This window comes from Gallinula chloropus (assembly GCF_964237585.1).
Source record: "Gallinula chloropus genome assembly, chromosome: 20".
Lineage (NCBI taxonomy): Eukaryota > Metazoa > Chordata > Aves > Gruiformes > Rallidae > Gallinula > Gallinula chloropus.
The window spans coordinates 92,974-112,949 of record NC_140105.1 but is presented as its reverse complement, the minus strand read 5'-3'; the positions used below and the strand labels follow the sequence as shown (position 1 = coordinate 112,949).

Here is a 19,976-nt window from a genome sequence, read left to right as displayed (position 1 = left end):
GCGATCCCCCGTGCAACTGCGCGCAATAAACATACCTACTTTATAACTTTCGAGTTATAGAGTCTATTTCCGTACGTCACAAACCGTCCTGGCTCTGCCACTCACCCAGCGGCTGGATGCTGGGGATGCTGCCCTGCTCTGCGCAGGGCATCCAGGTTCCTTCAAAGGAACGACACACAGTGTCCTCTGCTGAGGGTCCCCTTCCACTGCAGACTGGCATGAAATCAAACCTCTTCCCTCTCCTCCTCCGGGAGAAATCACTCCCTCTGCTGGGAACTGGCTTGTCACCAGGTCCGCCAAGGGCTGTGAGCACTCTCAGCCAGAGGTGTGGTGGCCGAGCCAGTGCCAGATGTGCTCATGTGCAGCCAGATGTGCTGGTGTTCAGAGCAAGATGTTCACAAGTATTGGAGTATCCCTGGGAAGAGTCAACCCCACACCCGCAACAATAGCAACACCAAAAAAACCCCCTCAAAACCCGAGTGGAACCCCAAAATATTTTACAAAAAAATACTGGGGTTTTTTTTTCCCCAGGACTGACCCATTTTCAATCAGAAAGGAGTGTGATGGAAGAATGTCACCTAACCGGATCCCAACAGGTACCTGACCAGCCCGTATGCCCTGCCTCAGTTTCCGTCCCCTCCTGGGTCACTGCACGGGTAAACGAGGCAGTGACAAAACAAGCAATGACCTAGCGGTGACATGCAAGGTTATACCAGGACGGTGACATCTTCTTCCATAATATGCCACCAAAAGGGAGCAGAGAGCAAAAAGTGTCTCAGGAACATGGTGGGGGGAGAGCCGCTACCTCCCCTGGCACGCCTGCTGAGTTTTGCAATGCTTCCAGTGCCCTGGGTCAACCCTTTGTGACCCGTGTTACAACACGGCGGTGCCAGGTACACACTTGGACAGGAGAAACCAGGATTTCCGTGTCACTGACCGCCCAGAGAATGGCAGGGGCACGCGCAGGGATGACCCTGAGGATGTGGGGAGGGCTGTGCCTATATAGGGTGCAAGAGAGGGAAGAGACAGTAGGTTTGGGCTCCTCTCTGCCCACTGCTTCATTGTGATTTTTATCCACAGGCAGGGAATTTCTTGATTTTATTTCCTCTGGCTGGCAGCGTGGGGTGAGGATGGATGGTGGATCGGCCGGGGTGCTCATTATCCTGCTCCTCTTCTCCATTCTGTGGTTCCTGGTCCAGAGAACTGGCAGGAAGAGAAGCTTACTGCCTCCAGGACCAGCCCCATGGCCCTTTCTGGGCAACCTATGGCAAAAGGATGTCCTGCCCCTCTACAGGACCTACGAGAAGGTAAGAGAGGAACTGGTGGTGCCAGACCCACTCCCAGCCTGGCAGCAGGAGAGAAAGCAGGAATGTCCCGTGTCAAAATAAATTGGGAATTGTGCGGGTAACACTTTTTCCACCTTTTATCTTCTTCCCTTTTTCTTGTCTTGCTCTGCCAGAATTGCCTAAATCCCTGCTACCAGATGCTGTACTGAAGTCCTCCTCCTCCTGTAAGGACCCCATGGTGCTGACACTAATCCCTCTCCAGGCTGCAGCACTGCTGCCGATCAGAGCTGCTTCCCAGAGATGATGCTCTGAACACCCTAAGCTGCAGTGGGATTGGAATCCCCTTGGGCCAGAGCTGGGGTGGGAGTGGGGTGAGGATGCTGGCTTCCAGGAAAGTGCTTCCCCTCCCCGCTTGTGCATTCACCAGTGTTGTGGCCCCAAGACCTACTTTAAAATTAAACTGATGACTGGGATGTGGGACCCTCGTTCACTGCAGCATTCTTGTCCTCCCCCAGCTGAGCAGCAGGTATGGCCCCATCTTCACTGTCTGGCTGGGGCTGAAGCCTGTGGTGGTGCTCTGTGGGTACAAGGTGGTGAAGGATGCTCTGCTGGGCCACTCTGAGGAGTTTGGAGGGAGACCTGAAATACCCCTTTTGGTGAAGCTATCAAAAGACTATGGTAGGTGTCTGAATTTCCTCAGGACACTATTGCTCCCCGGGTGAGTAGAAAAGCCCTTGCTGCAGTTGGCCATGCTCAAGTCTAGTGAAGGACGCAACACCCCCAAGACCTCAAATACTTGTTTCACACTCAGCAAGCCCCTCTTGTCTATTAAATCTCTTGTCTGAGGACAACATTAATTCCAGTTAACGTTCCATCTTTGTTCTGAGTTTCTGTAGAGATTCTCAGCTTCTCAAGGACATTGTGCACACACCAGGGTAGTCTTCTGGCTCAATGCCCCACTGCTCCTCAGCAAGGTCACCTGTTCAAGGGGAGGAGTGGTGGGGCAGGCAGGTGAGTGGTCTGTACTGCTTCCCTCCAGGTTTTGTCTCCCACAATGAGAAGAAGTGGCGGGAGCTGCGGAGGTTCACACTCAGCACCCTGCGGGACTTTGGGATGGGGAAGAACTCCATGTCACAGCGGGTGCAGCAGGAGGCCCAGCATCTGGTGGATCTGCTGGCAAAACTTGAAGGTGATGTGGGTCTTGTCTATCCTGGCCCCCAGGGTGGGTGGAGGACATAGAACAGCCTCATGGGACATGTGTGGTCCCTGGAGATGTTTGTAATGGGTACAGTGGATGATCCTCGTAGAGAGAGGTCTTAGAGAGATGTGGTATGGTCATGGCTTAAAGGCCAGGGTGGGAGATCCTGCTCCTGAATCGATGCACATGGTGGGGGACCAACGAGGAAGATTTCATGCACAAAGAACAGAAATAGGAAACTAAAATGCATGGCATGGAGAACACAAGAAAAGCATACTGCACCAGTGACATGGGGCTTATCAGGGCGATGTCCTCCTCTTCGACAAAACTGAGCTGTGCCAGTGCTACTACCTCTCCTGGGGCTTCCTGAATAAAGGAAGAGATGGAGACTCCATTGTATGCTGGCTCCTCTTTCTCTGATGTGCTGGTGAGAGGCTGGTCACTGCAAGAAGATGCTCTGCAGCCCACCCAGGTCATGTGAGCAGGACCCAAAGTGCCTGGAGGTACCTCTGTCCCAAGCAGAGCTCAAGGGACAAGGGTTCAAAGAGAGAGGAAGGGCATTTTCTGTATTGAAGCAGAAAAATAATGACCTTTTGGTGCCTTTCTTGTCTCTTTTGTGGCTGCAGGAAACACCTTTGAGCCAATGACAATGTTCAGACACGCAGCTGCCAACGTGATCTGCTCTGTTGTCTTTGGGAGTCGTTATAGCTACAGTGACACAGTTTTTCTGGAGCTACTGAATGTCATTGGGAATTACATCAGCTTCTTCATCTCCCCCATTGCAATGGTAGGCTCAGTGCCCTTGCTGTGCTCAGCATTCTCATAGTCAAGGGATGCTCCTTGGCTTTGATGGGGCCAGGCTTTGAAGGAGGAAGTAGGAGGCTCCATACAGGCACCTAAGCCCCCCTGTGCCTCCATATACAGGTCTACAACACCTTCCCCAGCATCATGCACCACATCCCAGGGCCACACAGGAAACACCTGGCTGAGTGTGAGAAGCTGAAGGACTTCATCCGAGAAAAAGTCGAGATTCACAAGCTGACGCTGGATCCCAGCTGTCCCCGGGACTACATCGACTGTTTTCTCATAAAAGCGGAGAAGGTAGAGGTGGTGCACAGGGTGTGAGAGCATCGCATCCCTCCAGACACAGCTGCAGTCTGGAGAAGGGCCCTGACGATACTGAATCCCCTCCCTACTGCATCCTTGCAGGAGAAGAGCAGCCCAGAGAATATGTACAGCAACGAAGACTTGGTTATGTCAGTATTCGACCTATTCGGTGCCGGGACGGTAACCACTAGCAACAGCCTGGTCTTCTTCCTCTTGATGCTGGCAAAATACTCCCATATTCAAGGTAAGGGCAGCAAAGCTCATCTGCTCCCTCTGTCTGAGGAGGTCACCAGCCCTGTCAGCTCCTGTTTAGGGGGAGACCAAACTCATCTTGTATGGGTCACCTAAGGGTGAGAGCCTGTTGGGTGAGGCCCTGCTGGGACCTGCTCCCTTTTCCCTGTCCCTGCCTCTGCGGATGGCCCTGGACTGGTCTGTGAGAGATGCGCTGAACCTGTCTGATCCAGGGAGACCCTTTTTCTGGGCACAACAAGGCGTTACGCCTGGTTCCTCCCACCCTGCTAGATCATCCTTTGGCTCGAGGACAGGTGCCCATGGCGGGCAGTGAGAAATCACTGCAGAGCTTGGACACAAACGTGCCTTTGCTCCAGCTAAGGTCCAAGAGGAGATCGATGGAGTGGTGGGCACTGGCCGTGCTCCCCGCATGGAGGACAAGCTGAAGATGCCCTACACCAATGCGGTGATCCACGAGCTGCAGCGCTTCCAGACGACCCGCGTCGATAATTTCCCACGGATGACGACACAGGACATCGTGTTCAGGAGCCACACCATCCCCAAGGTGACATCGTGGCCCTGGACTCTCTGTGTCCCTAAGGGGAGGGGTGGCAGGAGGGCTTGAATGAGATTCGCTTTTCCCTTGGACTGTTTGCTCATTCCCAAAGGTCCTGGGTTTTTCCCAGCCCTCAGCTGGGGTAGATGGAGATAACATTTAGTGGAGGAGTAGAGGAAGGTGAATGCTTCTGCCAGTTCTACCCACATACCTGTGTCCCCTGTCCATCCTGGAAAGCACCTCCTCCCACCCGGGAGATGTGCAGGGCTGCTGGCACAGGCAGCCTGAGCCAGTGGGCCAAGCCAGCCCCTACCTTCTTAGTAGCTCTGGGGAGGGCTGCCTGTCTGGCTTTGACTGCCAGTGTATTGTGCAGCATTCACTTCAAAAAATACCTCCCTCCTTTGGATCTGGTGCGGTGAGTGATGTTTTGACGTCAGTCAATGGCAATAATTCAGTAATTTCTGTCTCATGAGCTTCACGGAGACGAGCAGGACCGTGGGGACAGCAGAGTGCCGTGTTACTTGTCCCATTGCTCTGGTCTGCTTCCCCTCAGCTTCTGGGTGGGCATTGGGGTGTGCACATTGAGCTCGGCAGAGCCCGTGCCCTGGCACTGATGTCCCTCCTGTTCCCCTGCCCCGTCCCTCTCCTGCAGGGCACAGCTGTTATTCCTGTGTTTTCTTCTGTGCACATGGATCCAACCCAATGGGAGAATCCCAAAGAATTCGACCCAGGCCACTTCTTGGATGAGAAGGGCAATTTCAGGAAGCCTGAAGCTTTCATGGCTTTCTCGGCAGGTCAGTGTGCAGTCCTGCACCCCGTCTTAGCTGGCACCTTGCTGGCAGCAGCTCCGCTGGAGGGACTATCAGCATGAATCGTGATTGCCACCAAAGTTACACTTTTAGTAGGAGCTTTCTTGCCATCATTTCATGCCCTTTTTTCCCCAAACACCGGATGAGCCCATCAGCCTGGTGCTGACCCTCCTTTTTCTGTGCCCCCAGGGAAGCGGATGTGCCCAGGAGAGGCGCTGGCCCGCATGGAGCTCTTCCTTTTCCTCACCACGCTTCTGCAGAGCTTCACCTTCCAGTTTGCTGCCGAGTATGAGATGGATTTATTCTCGCTGTGGCTCGAGATAGAGAGGAGGGCGATACCGGGCAAGTTCTTCGCTGTACGGCGCCTGGCATCCTTTTAAGCTGAGAGCAGTGGGGAGAAGGAAGGGGCTTCCGGGTGCCTTTGCTTCTTCCAAAATCAGAGCAAGCCACGAGCTCCATGGCATCAGCCACCAAGCAGGAGGATGGCTTTGAGATTCTCCTCGGAGATCTGCCAGCCATCTCTGCCACCAGCTCCACAGGAATCCTGGCTCCCAAACCTTTCCCTCCACATGCCACTAACACACAGAAGACAGCGCTGGTTTTCCTTCCCACATATCCCTTGGCCCTCGTTGAACCTCTAGCTCCTCATGTCTCCCCAAGCTCAACTCAGCTGGGCACTCCTTCATTTTGGGGAGAGATTAAGAGTGCTTCTGCAATAAAAGTAATCCTCACAACTGATGCCAGTGTTTATAGGGACACTTGTTGTGCCTCCTGACGTGAGGGCATCAGGGCTGTGGTGCTCAGGCTTCCTTGTCCCTCACAGGTAGCATGAGAGCCAACCATGCCAACCAAGGTGACGAGAGCAGCTAATACTTCTGCTTCCCTGCTTTGTCCCCTCTCTGGACCCTCCCACACTATGCACAGTCTATGGACACCACATGCTCCCATCCCTGCGTCCCAGTGCATGTGAACACCCTTTAGCGGTTTTAACATCATCAGGACAAGATGTGATGTGCGGGGCTGCCGTGCTTGGGAAGCAGGAAGTATCCTGCCACCAAAGTCACTACTTCCTTCCCAGGGTGCTCCATACATCTTCTGTACTTGTGCTGACATAACCACCCCTGCACAAAGAGGGAATTACTCGTGCGCTCCAGCCTTTATTCCAGACATTGGGGTGCTAAGAAAAAAGGGTTTTTCTTTTGCCTGTGTGTGGGAAAAGTGACTGAGACACCTGCCCTCCCTGTCCGGCCTTGGCCAGGCTTCTCCTTCCACCTGGGTGCCCCCAGGACTTGGAAGAATGGTATGTTTCCCACTGCATCCAGTTCTTCCCAGTGCAAAACTCCCAGATACAGAACTTCAGCTGTCTTCCAGTCTGTCTTCTTTCCCAGGCTTTTGTGTGTCCCAGGACAGACTGAGCCAGGAAAACATTGAGCTTGCTGTAACTGATTTTCTTCCACCTCTCTAATCTTCAAACAAACCTCACACATCCCTGGAATTTATTGCTTGCTTCAAAACACTTATCCCCATGGCTCTGACCACAGGAAGGGCTCCCCAGACAGGCATACCCTGTTTGCACCGGGGACAGGCAGAACCACCTGAGCTCTGGCAGCTCCAAAATTATTTCATCTGGGGAAGGAGCACAGGCTTCCAGTAAAAGGCCTGAGCTGCAGCAGAGAGGAGCTGGAGCTCAGGAGGAGAGCAAGGAGTTCAGTGGGAGAGTAGGGCAGAGTTTAAAAAAAAAAAACCAAAACCCCAACCCCTCTAAAAACACCCTGTGAACCACAAAACAACCCACCTTGCCATCTGGGCTACGCTGCTCCTCCGACATCCTTCATGTCAATATTTGCCTCTAACAAATATTCTCCGGTGCCAGTTCAGCTCTGTTTGCTCACGCACAGCTGGTAAGGTAACTCTGGGGGTTACCTGAGAACAGCTGGTAGAGTGGGGGTGCTCCAGCCTCCCTGGGCTTGCTGCAGGGTCGCTTCGGGTTTCTGTGGGGCTGAGGGGTGGTGGGGGTTATCTGAGGGGCTTGGGGCTGGTTTTGGGGGGTATTGCCTTGTTGGGGTGCTTGCACCTCCTTGCAGACCTGGAGAGAGGACAGAGGTGGCTGCTCTCCTGGAGCCCTTCTGGTGGTGGGTGAGGCTGGGGTTGCTGGGAGTTCCTCACCCTGGGACAGCAGGTTATCAGAGCTGCTGGGTTTGGAGCTGGTGAGAAGGGGTGGGTTTGCTGTAAGTGGCTCTGTGGCAGGAAAGCAACCCTGTGCTGGAGAAGTCTGAGGCTGTAGCCCTGTTCATCTCTGCTCGTTCTTCCCAAGAGCTGTGTTAGAATCCTGCACGTCAGCCGTGACCATGGGGACGTGTGTGGGGTGGCACCTTGGGTGCCTGAGCCCGTAAGGCTGCCAGCTTTGCACAGCGAGTTTGTTTTACAAGCAGCAAACCTGCAACCCCTGCAGAGCAGCGCTGACATCTCTGCAGGGCAGAGATCTCGTGCCCACTTGTCACGTTCCCTGCCTGCACCGTCTCTTCTGCTCCTGCCCACAGGCAGTGAAAGAGCCAAAGTGGCACGGTGAGAGCCCTGGACCTGCCGTGCCCCGAGCGAGACCCAGGTATGTGGTTCTGCTGCTCTCATGGATCTGTGTCCCCTGAAGGGGGGGGGGGTGGGGGTGGTAAGTTTGTGGCTGCTCTGCAACACACTCTTGTCTAGTCAAAAGTGGTTTTTAATGACCTAGTAAATCCTCCTACCTTCTCTCAGTGATGGGTGATCCAGCCTTTATTCTGTGGGCATGTTTGACTCAGCTGATCACTAAATGAGGGGTTTCTCACCAGGGCTGGTGAAGGTATTGGGGACTGTCCCAGCACCACCAGCCTTAAGGGCCACCTGTTGCCCAGCAGTCACACACTTGCCAGCTTCTTGTACTGCCCGGCATTGGAACAGGCCGGGGGGCACCCAGGAAGCTGGCAGGGTACAGGGACAGGGCACGTCACCCAAACTAAGCAGAGGGCGATGCCACACCTCGTCACCTGCCAGCGCCGCTCACAGTAGGAGGTGCAGCACACCCACCTCCCCATGACTTCACTAGCGATGTAAGCAATGACGTCATGACTGCACACTTAGCCTCCTTTATTTGATCCAACTGGGAATTTGGAAGGGGGGGGTGGGGAAAGGGGGCTGAACAGTGGAGGGGTCGCAGGATGGGGGGGGGTCCCAGATCCCTGGAGAGGGGACGGATGGGTGTTCCACACACAATGCAAGGGGGTCTCTGGTGCCGCACAGGGGGTCTTTCACAAAAACACAACACAAGTTGTGCTGTGTACCCCTCCAAGCTTGTGCCCCAAAAGGGACTCCAAAGGGGAATGGGGATCCCCAAAGACGATGGGGAACGCCCCAAAGGGATGGGACTTCCTCTGGGAGGGCACATTTTGAGGGAGGACGCAATAGGGGGGTCACTGTCAGGTGCGGGGATTCGATCGCACGATGAGGTCACCCATCCGGGCACTGACCGAGGTGGTACCTACTTAGCTTCCCGGACGGGGAAGCTGTGAGGTCACCGGACGCTCCCTCCCGGAGAGGCGCCGGTACGCCCCCCCCTCGCGGGATCGCTCGGTGCTGCCGCCTTGCGGACACGCAGCGGTACTGCGCCCGGGTGGCGCAGCGCACGGAAGCCGCAGCGTTCCGAAAGTTCCCTCCCGGTGAGGGGGGGGTTCCGCCGCCCGTCGCGGGGTCGGCCGGGGCACTGTCAGGTCCGGGGAACCCCCGAAGGGGATGGGACTCCCTCGGGGGGGCAGATTTTGGTAGGGGGCGCGCGGGGGGGGGGGTCACTGTCATGTGCGTGGATTCGAACACGGGGTGAGGTCACCCATCCGGGCGCTGACCGAACTGGTCCCTGCTTAGCTTCCCGAACGGGGCAGCTGTGCTGTGTAGCCCCCCCCCAAGCTCGCGCCCCCAAACGGGGGCCCGGAAGCCCCCCGGCGGCCATTTTTCCGTCGGAGCCGCACGGAGATGGGCGCCGCCATGCTCGGAAGCCCCCCGGCCGCCTTTTAACCGCCGTAGCCGCACGGAGATGGGCGCCGCCATGCCCGGAAGCCCCCCGGCGGCCATTTTTCCGCCGTAGCCGCACGGAGATGGGCGCCGCCATGCCCGTAAGCCCCCCGGCCACCTTTTAACCGCCGAAGCCGCACGGAGATGGGCGCCGCCATGCCCGTAAGCCCCCCGGCGGCCATTTTTCCGCCGTAGCCGCACGGAGAAGGGCGCCGCCATGCCCGTAAGCCCCTCGGTCGCCATTTAACCGCCGGAGCCGTACGGAGATGGGCGCCGCCATGCCCGGAAGCCCCCCGGCGGCCATTTTTCCGCCGCAGCCGCACGGAGATGGGCGCCGCCATGCCCGGAAGCCCCCCGGCCGCCTTTTAACCGCCGAAGCCGCACGGAGATGGGCGCCGCCATGCCCGGAAGCCCCCCGGCGGCCATTTGTCCGCCGCAGCCGCACGGAGATGGGCGCCGCCATGCCCGTAAGCCCCTCGGTCGCCATTTAACCGCCGGAGCCGTACGGAGATGGGCGCCGCCATGCCCGGAAGTCCTCCGGCGGCCATTTTTCCGCCGCAGCCGCACTGGAACGTATCCCGGCATGCCCCGCTCCCTTGCGGGGGAGTATATCCCGGCATGCCCCGCTCCTTTTCCGGGGCAGTATATCCCGGCATGCCCCGCTCCTTTCCGGGCAGTATAACCGCGGAGCTGCCACGAGGAGCCTGCCCGTGCTTTCCGGGGCGATGAGGGGGCCCGTCGGGATGCCGGCGCTCCCTCCCGGTGAGGCTCCGGTTCCGCCGCCCGTCGCGGGGTCGGCCGGGGCCGGGCGGTCGGCGGGTCGCGGCGCGAGTGGTCGCGGCGGGCCGGGGATCGGTGCGGGGCGCGCGGGCGGCGAGGCGCCGCGCCTTCCACCCCCCCCCCCAGCCGCGGCCGGCGTTCTGCCGGCGCCGGTCCGTGCCGGGACGTGTCTCCGCGGCGTCCGGCGGGGTGTCTGGGCCGGGAGGGGGGGCTCCGCGCCGCGCGGGCAGTGCGCGGAGGGGGTCGCGGCGGGGGCTTGGGGGTGCGGCCGGGCCAGAGCTCCCGTTCCCCGAGCAGCCGGCACGGGAGACACGGGGCACCGAAGGGGCCGGCGGGGCGGGGCGCGACTGGACTCTTCCGGTCAGTCTGAGCGTGTCCGGGCCGCGGGGCTGGCAGGTTTGGGGGGATTTGGGGGTTTGCGTGGGTCTGTGTCTCTCTCTAGTTGCGGCTTGTGGGTTTTCTGTCTCGCGGGGCTGTTTTGGCAGAGGAGGGCTTAGGGCTTCTCTTGTGGCTGCTGTGGCGTTCAGTGGTTATCGGGGGTTCTTGTGGTGTCCGGGGTTTCCGGGTTTGCTGGTTTCTTCGGCTCGGTGGTTATTTTGCTCTGGTCTTTTGTTGGTTTTCTGGTTTGGGTTTCTTTTGTGGTTTTAATTGGGTTTTTGGGGGTTCCGTGGCTCGCAGGGTTTCTATAATTTTTTATGGTAAATGAAAATGGAGCACAGGTTCTGCTCTGCCTTTTGTTTCCTTGTCAGCCTTTGTTGCCCTTGTGAAATGTCCAAGCCCATTGGAGACATTACTGTTTGGCTTGCTATTTGAGCTTTCTTCTTGGATACCTTGTACCCATTAAGTCCCCAAAAGTTTAAGAGTTGGGTGGTTACCCATCCAGAACCTGTTGTCCTTCTTGTGAGTCTTGGTCCTTCCCAGCCCTCCACTGACCCCTGCCCTTTCTTACTACTCCTCTGATTTTTTTTTTTTTTTTCCCCTTGCCTGTACTTCTCTATTCTACTGTCCTGCTCCCTTTTCTTCTCTCCCTTTCTCTTTCTTCATCTCCCTCTCCCTTTTCTTTTTCTCTCTGTGCTTTTTTCCTGCTTTCTCTTCCTCCTTTTTTCGTCTTCCATCTCTGTCCTGCAGGCCACTGCAGTTACTTTCCTTTTCCATCTCTTTGTCGTGATCTGCACCTGTCTTGTTTTCTCCAAAAATTTCTCTAGCCTGTTGTCTGGTGTTCTTTTTTTTTTTTCATTCTATATCTCACTGTCCCAGGCAGCAAGCTGGCCCTTGAATATGCTTTATTCTCCATAAATGCAGGTGCTGTTGGCAGCAGTTCATGAAACGAGGGGCATCTCCAGCAGATCCTGTAGAAGACAGAGTTGCTGCCTGAGGAGAGCACGCCTCAAAGTGTGCATCGTCAGATTTGCGCTCGCTAGAGAGTATGGGACGAAGCTGGCATTGGCGTCCTGTCCAGCCAGTGTCAGGTGACACCCACTTTGCTGCGCACTGGTTACAGGAGGATCTAGAGTAATACAGATGTACTTCTCAGCGAAGGCAGCGAAGCAACACTTTCCTTTCAAACGGTGAGGCTGGTAAGGAAAGCGCAGTTTGTCTCTGACTGTCTCTATTCCCTTTGTCTCAGGGAGGCTGAATGAAAATGATGACTTCTTGACTGTGTTATCACACTGGGTGAGTAGGTGTGACATGCTGGAGCTGGATACTGAAGTTGAGTACGTGGTGGAATCGATGGATCTGTGTTTTCTGCATGGAGAAGGTAACCTGTCATTCGTTTATTTTTCTTAAAATGAAGCAAAGGACTAGGGAAGGTGGGTTCTTCTTCACAGCGCAGATTTTGATGACATTGTTGGAGTAGAAATCCATCCAAGGGTGGTCCTAAAGTTGGCAACATCAGTAGCATAACAAGAGAGTCTCATGGTTCCACTGTAAAGTGGAAGTACAGAAAGCTGTTCAGCTCGCAGAGTGCAGGCCTGTGTGACCTGGGAATCTACTGATGGACTCTGCCTTATGAGGTGAGATATTTTCGATCGAGCAGGGGGAGTCATCGTGACTTAACAATGTGGTAGCTACACTTGTGATGGGCTCCTGCAGTTTTATCAGCTCTCGGACCCCGGAAGGCCTTCATCCTCCCTCCGTCTCTAGGATGAAAAGGCAAAAAATGCCATATTGTGAGGATGATTGAGTACAATTTTCTGCCGCTCCATAAATAACTTTGATACTTAGTATATGTTAGGAGTGCTTGTGGGAGCTTCAGCCTCTTCTCGAAGCAGTCCCGTCTGTCTAAAGCGCGTGCTTTTAAAAACATCTGTGTGTTACATACATTAGGAACTAAAACTGCAGCTTGATTTTCCTCCTCTAGGGCTGATTTTTCATAATTGCTTCACACCGGTAACAGAAACGGATAGGCCCTGTTTCGTCAGGGTCAGTCCTGACCTCGTTTAAATGCTGCTGCAAAGCTTCGGTGTTTCAGTTTGCAAGCTGTAAAAATACTTTGTTAAAGATAAGAGTGCTTCTTGGAACTTAAGTGGTAGAACCACCTTCTCAATGGTAGCTTTTGCTGGCTTGCTTTTGTGCAATGTACATCTTTGCCATTGTGATTTAGCGTGCCTGATTGGTTTAGCATACAGACATTGGCACCCGCTGAGTTGATAAACAGGTCTTTCTCACTGTGCCATTTTTCCACTTCCTTTAATTGTATCTTTTTCAGTCTGTAACCACAGTTAATGTCTTTTTTTTTTAAAAAAAGCACACTACAGCAGCTTGCTTTGTTCATGTGTTCAAAAGATGTTTGTGGTTGCTTTTCCCCCAGTTGTTGCTTGGTTTTTTTTCCTCTTTAAATGCTTTCTGAAAGGTAGAACTGCATTTCCTTGTAGGGTGCACTTAGACTTTTTCCATGTTATCGGAGTTGTAAGAACATGTCAGTTTCAACACAGAAAAAAGGTCCAGCTTTTGCCACGAGGCTTTTGCCATTAGGGTTTAGCCTAATGTTGCCGAGGAAGCTTTCTTTCTGCTTCCCTCTAAGCCTTACTGTAAAAAAGAAAAAAAGCTGTCATGGGAAAGCCGGTTAAATCGGGCTCGGACCCCAGATGGTCACCGGTTTAATGCAATGAAAGTGTCCTGACTGGACTGAAGCACCCTAAAACACTTTGCGTGCTGCAGCATAAGAATGCAGATGGCTTATCACGCAGTAACTTGGGGATCAGCACCGTTTGCTGCCACTGGCAGAGGCTTTTTTCTTATTCCTTCTGACTGACACGGCCATAGGAGGTGCCTGTTTTGTGGCAGTAGTGCAGCAGCACCATCTCTCGACCCTGCTGCCTCAGACATTGCTTAGCCTCACTGCATTTTGTTTCCTGGTTTTGCTCGGCAGGACAAGTCCTGTTTGGCTGTCATTGCAGGGTTAGAGTGTAATATGAGGAAAGGAGGGTGTTGGCTTAGGAATTTCTGTTCCGCTTGCCACAGTTTTGCCACCAGTATTGCAGTTGGCGAGGTGGCTGTCGGGCGTGGGAATCGCGGGGGTGAGTCTCAGTGTGGGGACAGGTTTGTTGCTGACGCTTCAGCTGTTGGGGTTTTTGAGTTGCTGATGTGTGTTTTCTCATTCTACAGAACCACCTTCATGTTGCGTTCCAGGGAGTGTACTGTGGATGTACAGGAAAGATCTTTCCTGGTGAGACTGTCTATAAGCACCGAAGATGTTCGCCAGCTCTGCGCTGAGAAGTTCGAGGTGGACAAGCCGGCAGAGTGCAGCCCGTTTCTTGTTGTCGATGACACCTGGCAGCAGCTGACGGAGCATACCTGCCCTCGGGAAATGAAGGCTGAGTTGCACAGCTGTCCCCAACCCCAGGTCTTCCACTTTGTCTACAAATGTGTTGACAGAGATCTGTGTGGTGCCATTTGTCACAGTGATGACTCCACGTTTTAAAAGCAGCAGCTCGTCGTTGGATTTCTGTTCCTCTTGTTAACGGCTGAAAACATCTTTGTTGGCTGGCATTCCTTAGGAGCCGAGACTGGTCTTAAACCAGGATTGCCCAGTAAAAATCCCTTAGCCACATCAGGCATAGCTTAGAAAACCCCATGTAAATCGTGCCCAGGGCCGGTTATGCAGACTATTCCACCAGCGTGTTTGAGCCAACAGCCACAAGACTCTGCTGCAGCATATCATATCGTGGCCCTCGGCAGGTTGTCTGCTGTGGTGTGCAAATGTCTTATTTTTTTTGCACCTGGCCTCTAGCCACATGTCATTTTGATTTATATATGTGTATGCTAGACAAGCATTGCAGTAAACTGGCTGGTGTTAGCTTGGGTTCGACTTGTCCCATTCAGGGCATCAGTTAACTCAGAATTACCTGGATGATTGATTGCATTCTTTCCTGTTTGTTTTTTTTTTTGTTTGTTTGTTTTTAATTACAGAAAATTGTGGGGGTTTATTATAGACATCTTGCAGCAGTTGCAGGTAGACTGTCAGAGTCGTCTTCTAAAAATATTTTTTCAGCTGTAAAGAATTCAGTAATTATGCATGTGATTTTAACATTCAATATACAAGAATAAGTCTCTTTCGGGTTTTGGCGTATTGCATTTAAGGTCTCTATGGTTTCTCCTCTTTTCCTGTTACAGGTGAGTTCTTGGGAGCTTGTGGTACCTGTAAGAAGGTCGTAGTATTGGCGCTGGTGATTTCATTGCCTTTATCTGAACTGGATGTACTGTTACCTGGGTTAGTGTTTCTATCCATTGGTTTAGACAGCCTTGTGGGTAGGAAGAGGAAGTTGAAAGAAAAGGATGTAGAGAAGGGGCAGAGAAAGAACGCAGAGAACCGAGTTTAGGATTAAAATGTGTTAGTCTGTCTGCTGGTGCAGGCTCCTCTCAGAAAATGAGCCAAGGAGGTTGGTAAGGTGTTTGTAGTTTTACTGATTTTTTTTTTTTTTTTTTCCTGGTTTTTGTGGCTATAGGGGTTGGGTGGGTTGGTTTTTTTACAGGGTCTGGGATTTGTGGGGTTAGTGTGGGCTTGTGAGGTTTTTCTGTTGGTTTGTTTTTTTTAACTGGGGTTCTAAGGGGGGGTTTTGGTTCTCTGCCTTTTGAAGGCTTTGGGGTTCTGTGGGTTGCGGGTTTGGGGGAGGGCTAGGGGCTTCTGTGGTGTTTTGAGTTCCCGCAGCTTTTCTTGTGGGGTCTGGGGTTTGTGTGTGTCTTTAATGGGGGTTTGTGGCTTCTTTGGTTTTTGGGCTTTGTGGGGGTTTCTAGTTTGTGGGAATTCTTTGGGTATTTTGGTTTGGTTTTTCTTAGGCTGAGAGGCTTTAGGAGGAAAGCCTGTTCTGAGCGTGGTGTTCTCCTTGTAACAGAAGCAGGGTCTCACTGTGGCATGCCAGCTGTCGTGGCTAACAAGGGAGCTTTTTTGTTTTGTGTTGTTATAAATATTACAAGAGTTCCACTTTGTAAAATGCTTTTGTGATGAGTTCAGGCTACGTCTTGCATCCATTGAAAGCAGTATTTACTGGGGCTGAGTCTTCCTGTTTGGAGCTGAGGAAGGAAGTATGGATTGAATAACAATGTATTGGTTTTTGACCTGCAGATGGTGGAAGAAAGTGAGGAAAGACTAACAGAAGAGCAGATTGAGTCACTTCTCCAGGCAGTCACCAGTCTTCTTCCAGGGGATCCAGAAGAACAGCCAAGAGACTTGGCAATGTTGGCTGAAGACGAAGGTGACCAAACCTTGGAGGCATCTCAGCCCAAAGCTGGCAACGGTTTCGACAGAGGAGAATCGGCTAACAATTTTCTGGGTTGTACTTGGCAGCAGTTTACTGTTGTATTGGACATTGTTGTAAAATGCCTTAGAATTTTTATTATTCAGAGGTGATGAGGGAACCAGTTGTTTCCAAGAAAGCGTGGCCAAGGCCACTGTTGTTGTGGCATCTTTCCATCGATGGGGCTGGCAGCAGCTGAGTCAGGGCGGTTGGCTCTTTTTGGGGGACTATGGGGTCTTTACAGGGTCTCTTTTTGGTGGGGTCTAGGGCTTTTGGGGGGGGTTCTCTAAGGGGGGGTGTGGGGTTCTTTGAGGGGATCTTTATGGGGTCTCATTTTGGGGGGGATGTGAGGGGCTTGGGGGCGTCTTTAAGGAGTCTCAGGTTTTTTGGGGGGTGGTTAGGGTTCTTTATGGGGTCTGTTTGGGGGGTCTGGGTTTTTTGGGGGGTCGCTTTGTGGGCTTTGGGGAGTTGGGGGGCCCTAAGGGCCTTTTTAGGGGATCGTGGGGGGGCTCTTTGGGGGGGGGGGGGTGTGTCTCTGAGGGGTTCTGGGGGGGTCTCTCTAGGGTCTATTTTTGGGGTGTTGGGGGTTCCTTCGGGGGTCTTCTAGGGGATCAGGGGCCATGGTGGGGTTCGAGGGCTCTCAGAGGGGTCGCAGTAGGGTTGGGAGGGGGGTTGAATTCGCTGGAGGAGATGGGGGGTTGTTAATGAGCGCAGGTCAGCGGCAGACGGGTAATTAGTGGGGCAGGGGGAGCCGAAAAGGGCCGAGCAGAGGCGGAGAGATACGAGCAGAGGCGGAGAGATACGAGCAGAGGCGGAGAGATACGAGCAGAGGCGGAGAGATACGAGCACTGGCGGAAAGGCCCGAGCACTGGCGGAAAGGCCCGAGCACTGGCGGAAAGGCCCGAGCGGGGATTCGAACACGGGGGTCCTCGGTGCTGCCGCCTTGCGGACACGCAGCGGTACTGCGCCCGGGTGGCGCAGCGCACGGAAGCCGCCGCGTTCTGCTGCCTCCGTGCACACTCGCCGCGTTCCTGCGCGGGTGCGCGCAGAGCCCGCTGCGTGCGGACTGCGGCCGGGCGGCGCAGCGCGAGCGGCAGGGCGCTTTAACGAGGGACGCCGCCATTGCGGGGCGGCCGCTCCCTCCCGGTGAGGGGGGGGTTCCGCCGCCCGTCGCGGGGTCGGCCGGGGCACTGTCAGGTCCGGGGAACCCCCGAAGGCGATGGGACTCCCTCGGGGGGGCAGATTTTGGGAGGGGGCGCGCGGGGGGGGGGGGTCACTGTCATGTGCGGGGATTCGAACACGGGGTGAGGTCGCCCATCCGGGCGCTGACCGAGCTGGTACCTGCTTAGCTTCCCGGACGGGGAAGCTGTGAGGTCACCGGACGCTCCCTCCCGGAGAGGCGCCGGTACCCACCCCCCCCCCCCCCCCCCCTCGCGGGATCGCTCGGTGCTGCCGCCTTGCGGACACGCAGCGGTACTGCGCCCGGGTGGCGCAGCGCACGGAAGCCGCAGCGTTCCGAAAGTTCCCTCCCGGTGAGGCGGGGTTTCCTTCGCCCGTCGCGGGGTCGGCCGGGGCACTGTCAGGTCCGGGGAACCCTCGAAGGTGATGGGACTCCCTCGGGGGGGGTCAGATTTTGGGAGGAGGGGCGCACGTGGCGGGGGCACTGTTAGGTGCGGGGATTAGAAGACGGGGTGAGGTCGCCCATCCGGGCGCTGACCGAACTGGTCCCTGCTTAGCTTCCCGAACGGGGCAGCTGTGCTGTGTAGCCACCCCCAAGCTCGCGCCCCCAAACGGGGGCCCGGAAGCCCCCCGGCGGCCATTTTTCCGTCGGAGCCGCACGGAGATGGGCGCCGCCATGCTCGGAAGCCCCTCGGCCGCCTTTTAACCGCCGGAGCCGCACGGAGACGGGCGCCGCCATGCCCGGAAGCCCCCCGGCGGCCATTTTTCCGCCGTAGCCGCACGGAGATGGGCGCCGCCATGCCCGGAAGCCCCCCGGCCGCCTTTTAACCGCCGGAGCCGCACGGAGATGGGCGCCGCCATGCCCGGAAGCCCCCCGGCGGCCATTTTTCCGCCGGAGCCGCACGGAGATGGGCGCCGCCATGCCCGGAAGCCCCCCGGCGGCCATTTGTCCGCCGCAGCCGCACGGAGATGGGCGCCGCCATGCCCGTAAGCCCCTCGGTCGCCATTTAACCGCCGGAGCCGTACGGAGATGGGCGCCGCCATGCCCGGAAGTCCTCCGGCGGCCATTTTTCCGCCGCAGCCGCACTGGAATGTATCCCGGCATGCCCCGCTCCCTTGCGGGGGAGTATATCCCGGCATGCCCCGCTCCTTTCCGGGGCAGTATATCCCGGCATGCCCCGCTCCTTTCCGGGCAGTATAACCGCGGAGCTGCCACGAGGAGCCTGCCCGTGCTTTCCGGGGCGATGAGGGGGCCCGTCGGGATGCCGGCGCTCCCTCCCGGTGAGGCTCCGGTTCCGCCGCCCGTCGCGGGGTCGGCCGGGGCCGGGCGGTCGGCGGGTCGCGGCGCGAGTGGTCGCGGCGGGCCGGGGGTCGGTGCGGGGCGCGCGGGCGGCGAGGCGCCGCGCCTTCCACCCCCCCCCCAGCCGCGGCCGGCCTTCTGCCGGCGCCGGTCCGTGCCGGGACGTGTCTCCGCGGCGTCCGGCGGGGTGTCTGGGCCGGGAGGGGGGGCTCCGCGCCGCGCGGGCAGTGCGCGGAGGGGGTCGCGGCGGGGGCTTGGGGGTGCGGCCGGGCCAGAGCTCCCGTTCCCCGAGCAGCCGGCACGGGAGACACGGGGCACCGAAGGGGCCGGCGGGGCGGGGCGCGACTGGACTCTTCCGGTCAGTCTGAGCGTGTCCGGGCCGCGGGGCTGGCAGGTTTGGGGGGATTTGGGGGTTTGCGTGGGTCTGTGTCTCTCTCTAGTTGCGGCTTGTGGGTTTTCTGTCTCGCGGGGCTCTTTTGGCAGAGGAGGGCTTAGGGCTTCTCTTGTGGCTGCTGTGGCGTTCAGTGGTTATCGGGGGTTCTTGTGGTGTCTGGGGTTTCCGGGTTTGCTGGTTTCTTCGGCTCGGTGGTTATTTTGCTCTGGTCTTTTGTTGGTTTTCTGGTTTGGGTTTCTTTTGTGGTTTTAATTGGGTTTTTGGGGGTTCCGTGGCTCGCAGGGTTTCTATAATTTTTTATGGTAAATGAAAATGGAGCACAGGTTCTGCTCTGCCTTTTGTTTCCTTGTCAGCCTTTGTTGCCCTTGTGAAATGTCCAAGCCCATTGGAGACATTACTGTTTGGCTTGCTATTTGAGCTTTCTTCTTGGATACCTTGTACCCATTAAGTCCCCAAAAGTTTAAGAGTTGGGTGGTTACCCATCCAGAACCTGTTGTCCTTCTTGTGAGTCTTGGTCCTTCCCAGCCCTCCACTGACCCCTGCCCTTTCTTACTACTCCTCTGATTTTTTTTTTTTTTTTCCCCTTGCCTGTACTTCTCTATTCTACTGTCCTGCTCCCTTTTCTTCTCTCCCTTTCTCTTTCTTCATCTCCCTCTCCCTTTTCTTTTTCTCTCTGTGCTTTTTTCCTGCTTTCTCTTCCTCCTTTTTTCGTCTTCCATCTCTGTCCTGCAGGCCACTGCAGTTACTTTCCTTTTCCATCTCTTTGTCGTGATCTGCACCTGTCTTGTTTTCTCCAACAATTTCTCTAGCCTGTTGTCTGGTGTTCTTTTTTTTTTTTCATTCTATATCTCACTGTCCCAGGCAGCAAGCTGGCCCTTGAATATGCTTTATTCTCCATAAATGCAGGTGCTGTTGGCAGCAGTTCATGAAACGAGGGGCATCTCCAGCAGATCCTGTAGAAGACAGAGTTGCTGCCTGAGGAGAGCACGCCTCAAAGTGTGCATCGTCAGATTTGCGCTCGCTAGAGAGTATGGGACGAAGCTGGCATTGGCGTCCTGTCCAGCCAGTGTCAGGTGACACCCACTTTGCTGCGCACTGGTTACAGGAGGATCTAGAGTAATACAGATGTACTTCTCAGCGAAGGCAGCGAAGCAACACTTTCCTTTCAAACGGTGAGGCTGGTAAGGAAAGCGCAGTTTGTCTCTGACTGTCTCTATTCCCTTTGTCTCAGGGAGGCTGAATGAAAATGATGACTTCTTGACTGTGTTATCACACTGGGTGAGTAGGTGTGACATGCTGGAGCTGGATACTGAAGTTGAGTACGTGGTGGAATCGATGGATCTGTGTTTTCTGCATGGAG

The 19,976-nt window shown here is 55.4% G+C and overlaps 1 protein-coding gene and 1 long non-coding RNA gene across 2 annotated transcripts; both read left to right on the top strand.

Moving 5' to 3' along the window:
* Positions 1–1,130: 1,130 nt before the first annotated feature.
* On the top strand, positions 1,131–5,925 carry LOC311199450 (cytochrome P450 2C5-like; the record flags this gene model as incomplete). The annotated part of the gene is made up of 9 exons (XM_084273548.1): positions 1,131–1,307; positions 1,802–1,964; positions 2,326–2,475; positions 3,111–3,271; positions 3,409–3,585; positions 3,694–3,835; positions 4,200–4,387; positions 5,031–5,172; positions 5,377–5,925. The coding sequence occupies 9 exons, from the start codon at positions 1,131–1,133 to the stop codon at positions 5,565–5,567; spliced, it is 1,491 nt and encodes a 496-aa protein (XP_084129674.1). The 3' UTR covers positions 5,568–5,925.
* A 6,900-nt stretch (positions 5,926–12,825) lies between these two features.
* On the top strand, positions 12,826–15,897 carry LOC311199398. Its single transcript, XR_014617762.1, has 3 exons — positions 12,826–13,852; positions 14,623–14,719; positions 15,572–15,897. It is a non-coding gene; the product is annotated as an uncharacterized lncRNA (long non-coding RNA).
* Positions 15,898–19,976: the final 4,079 nt, after the last annotated feature.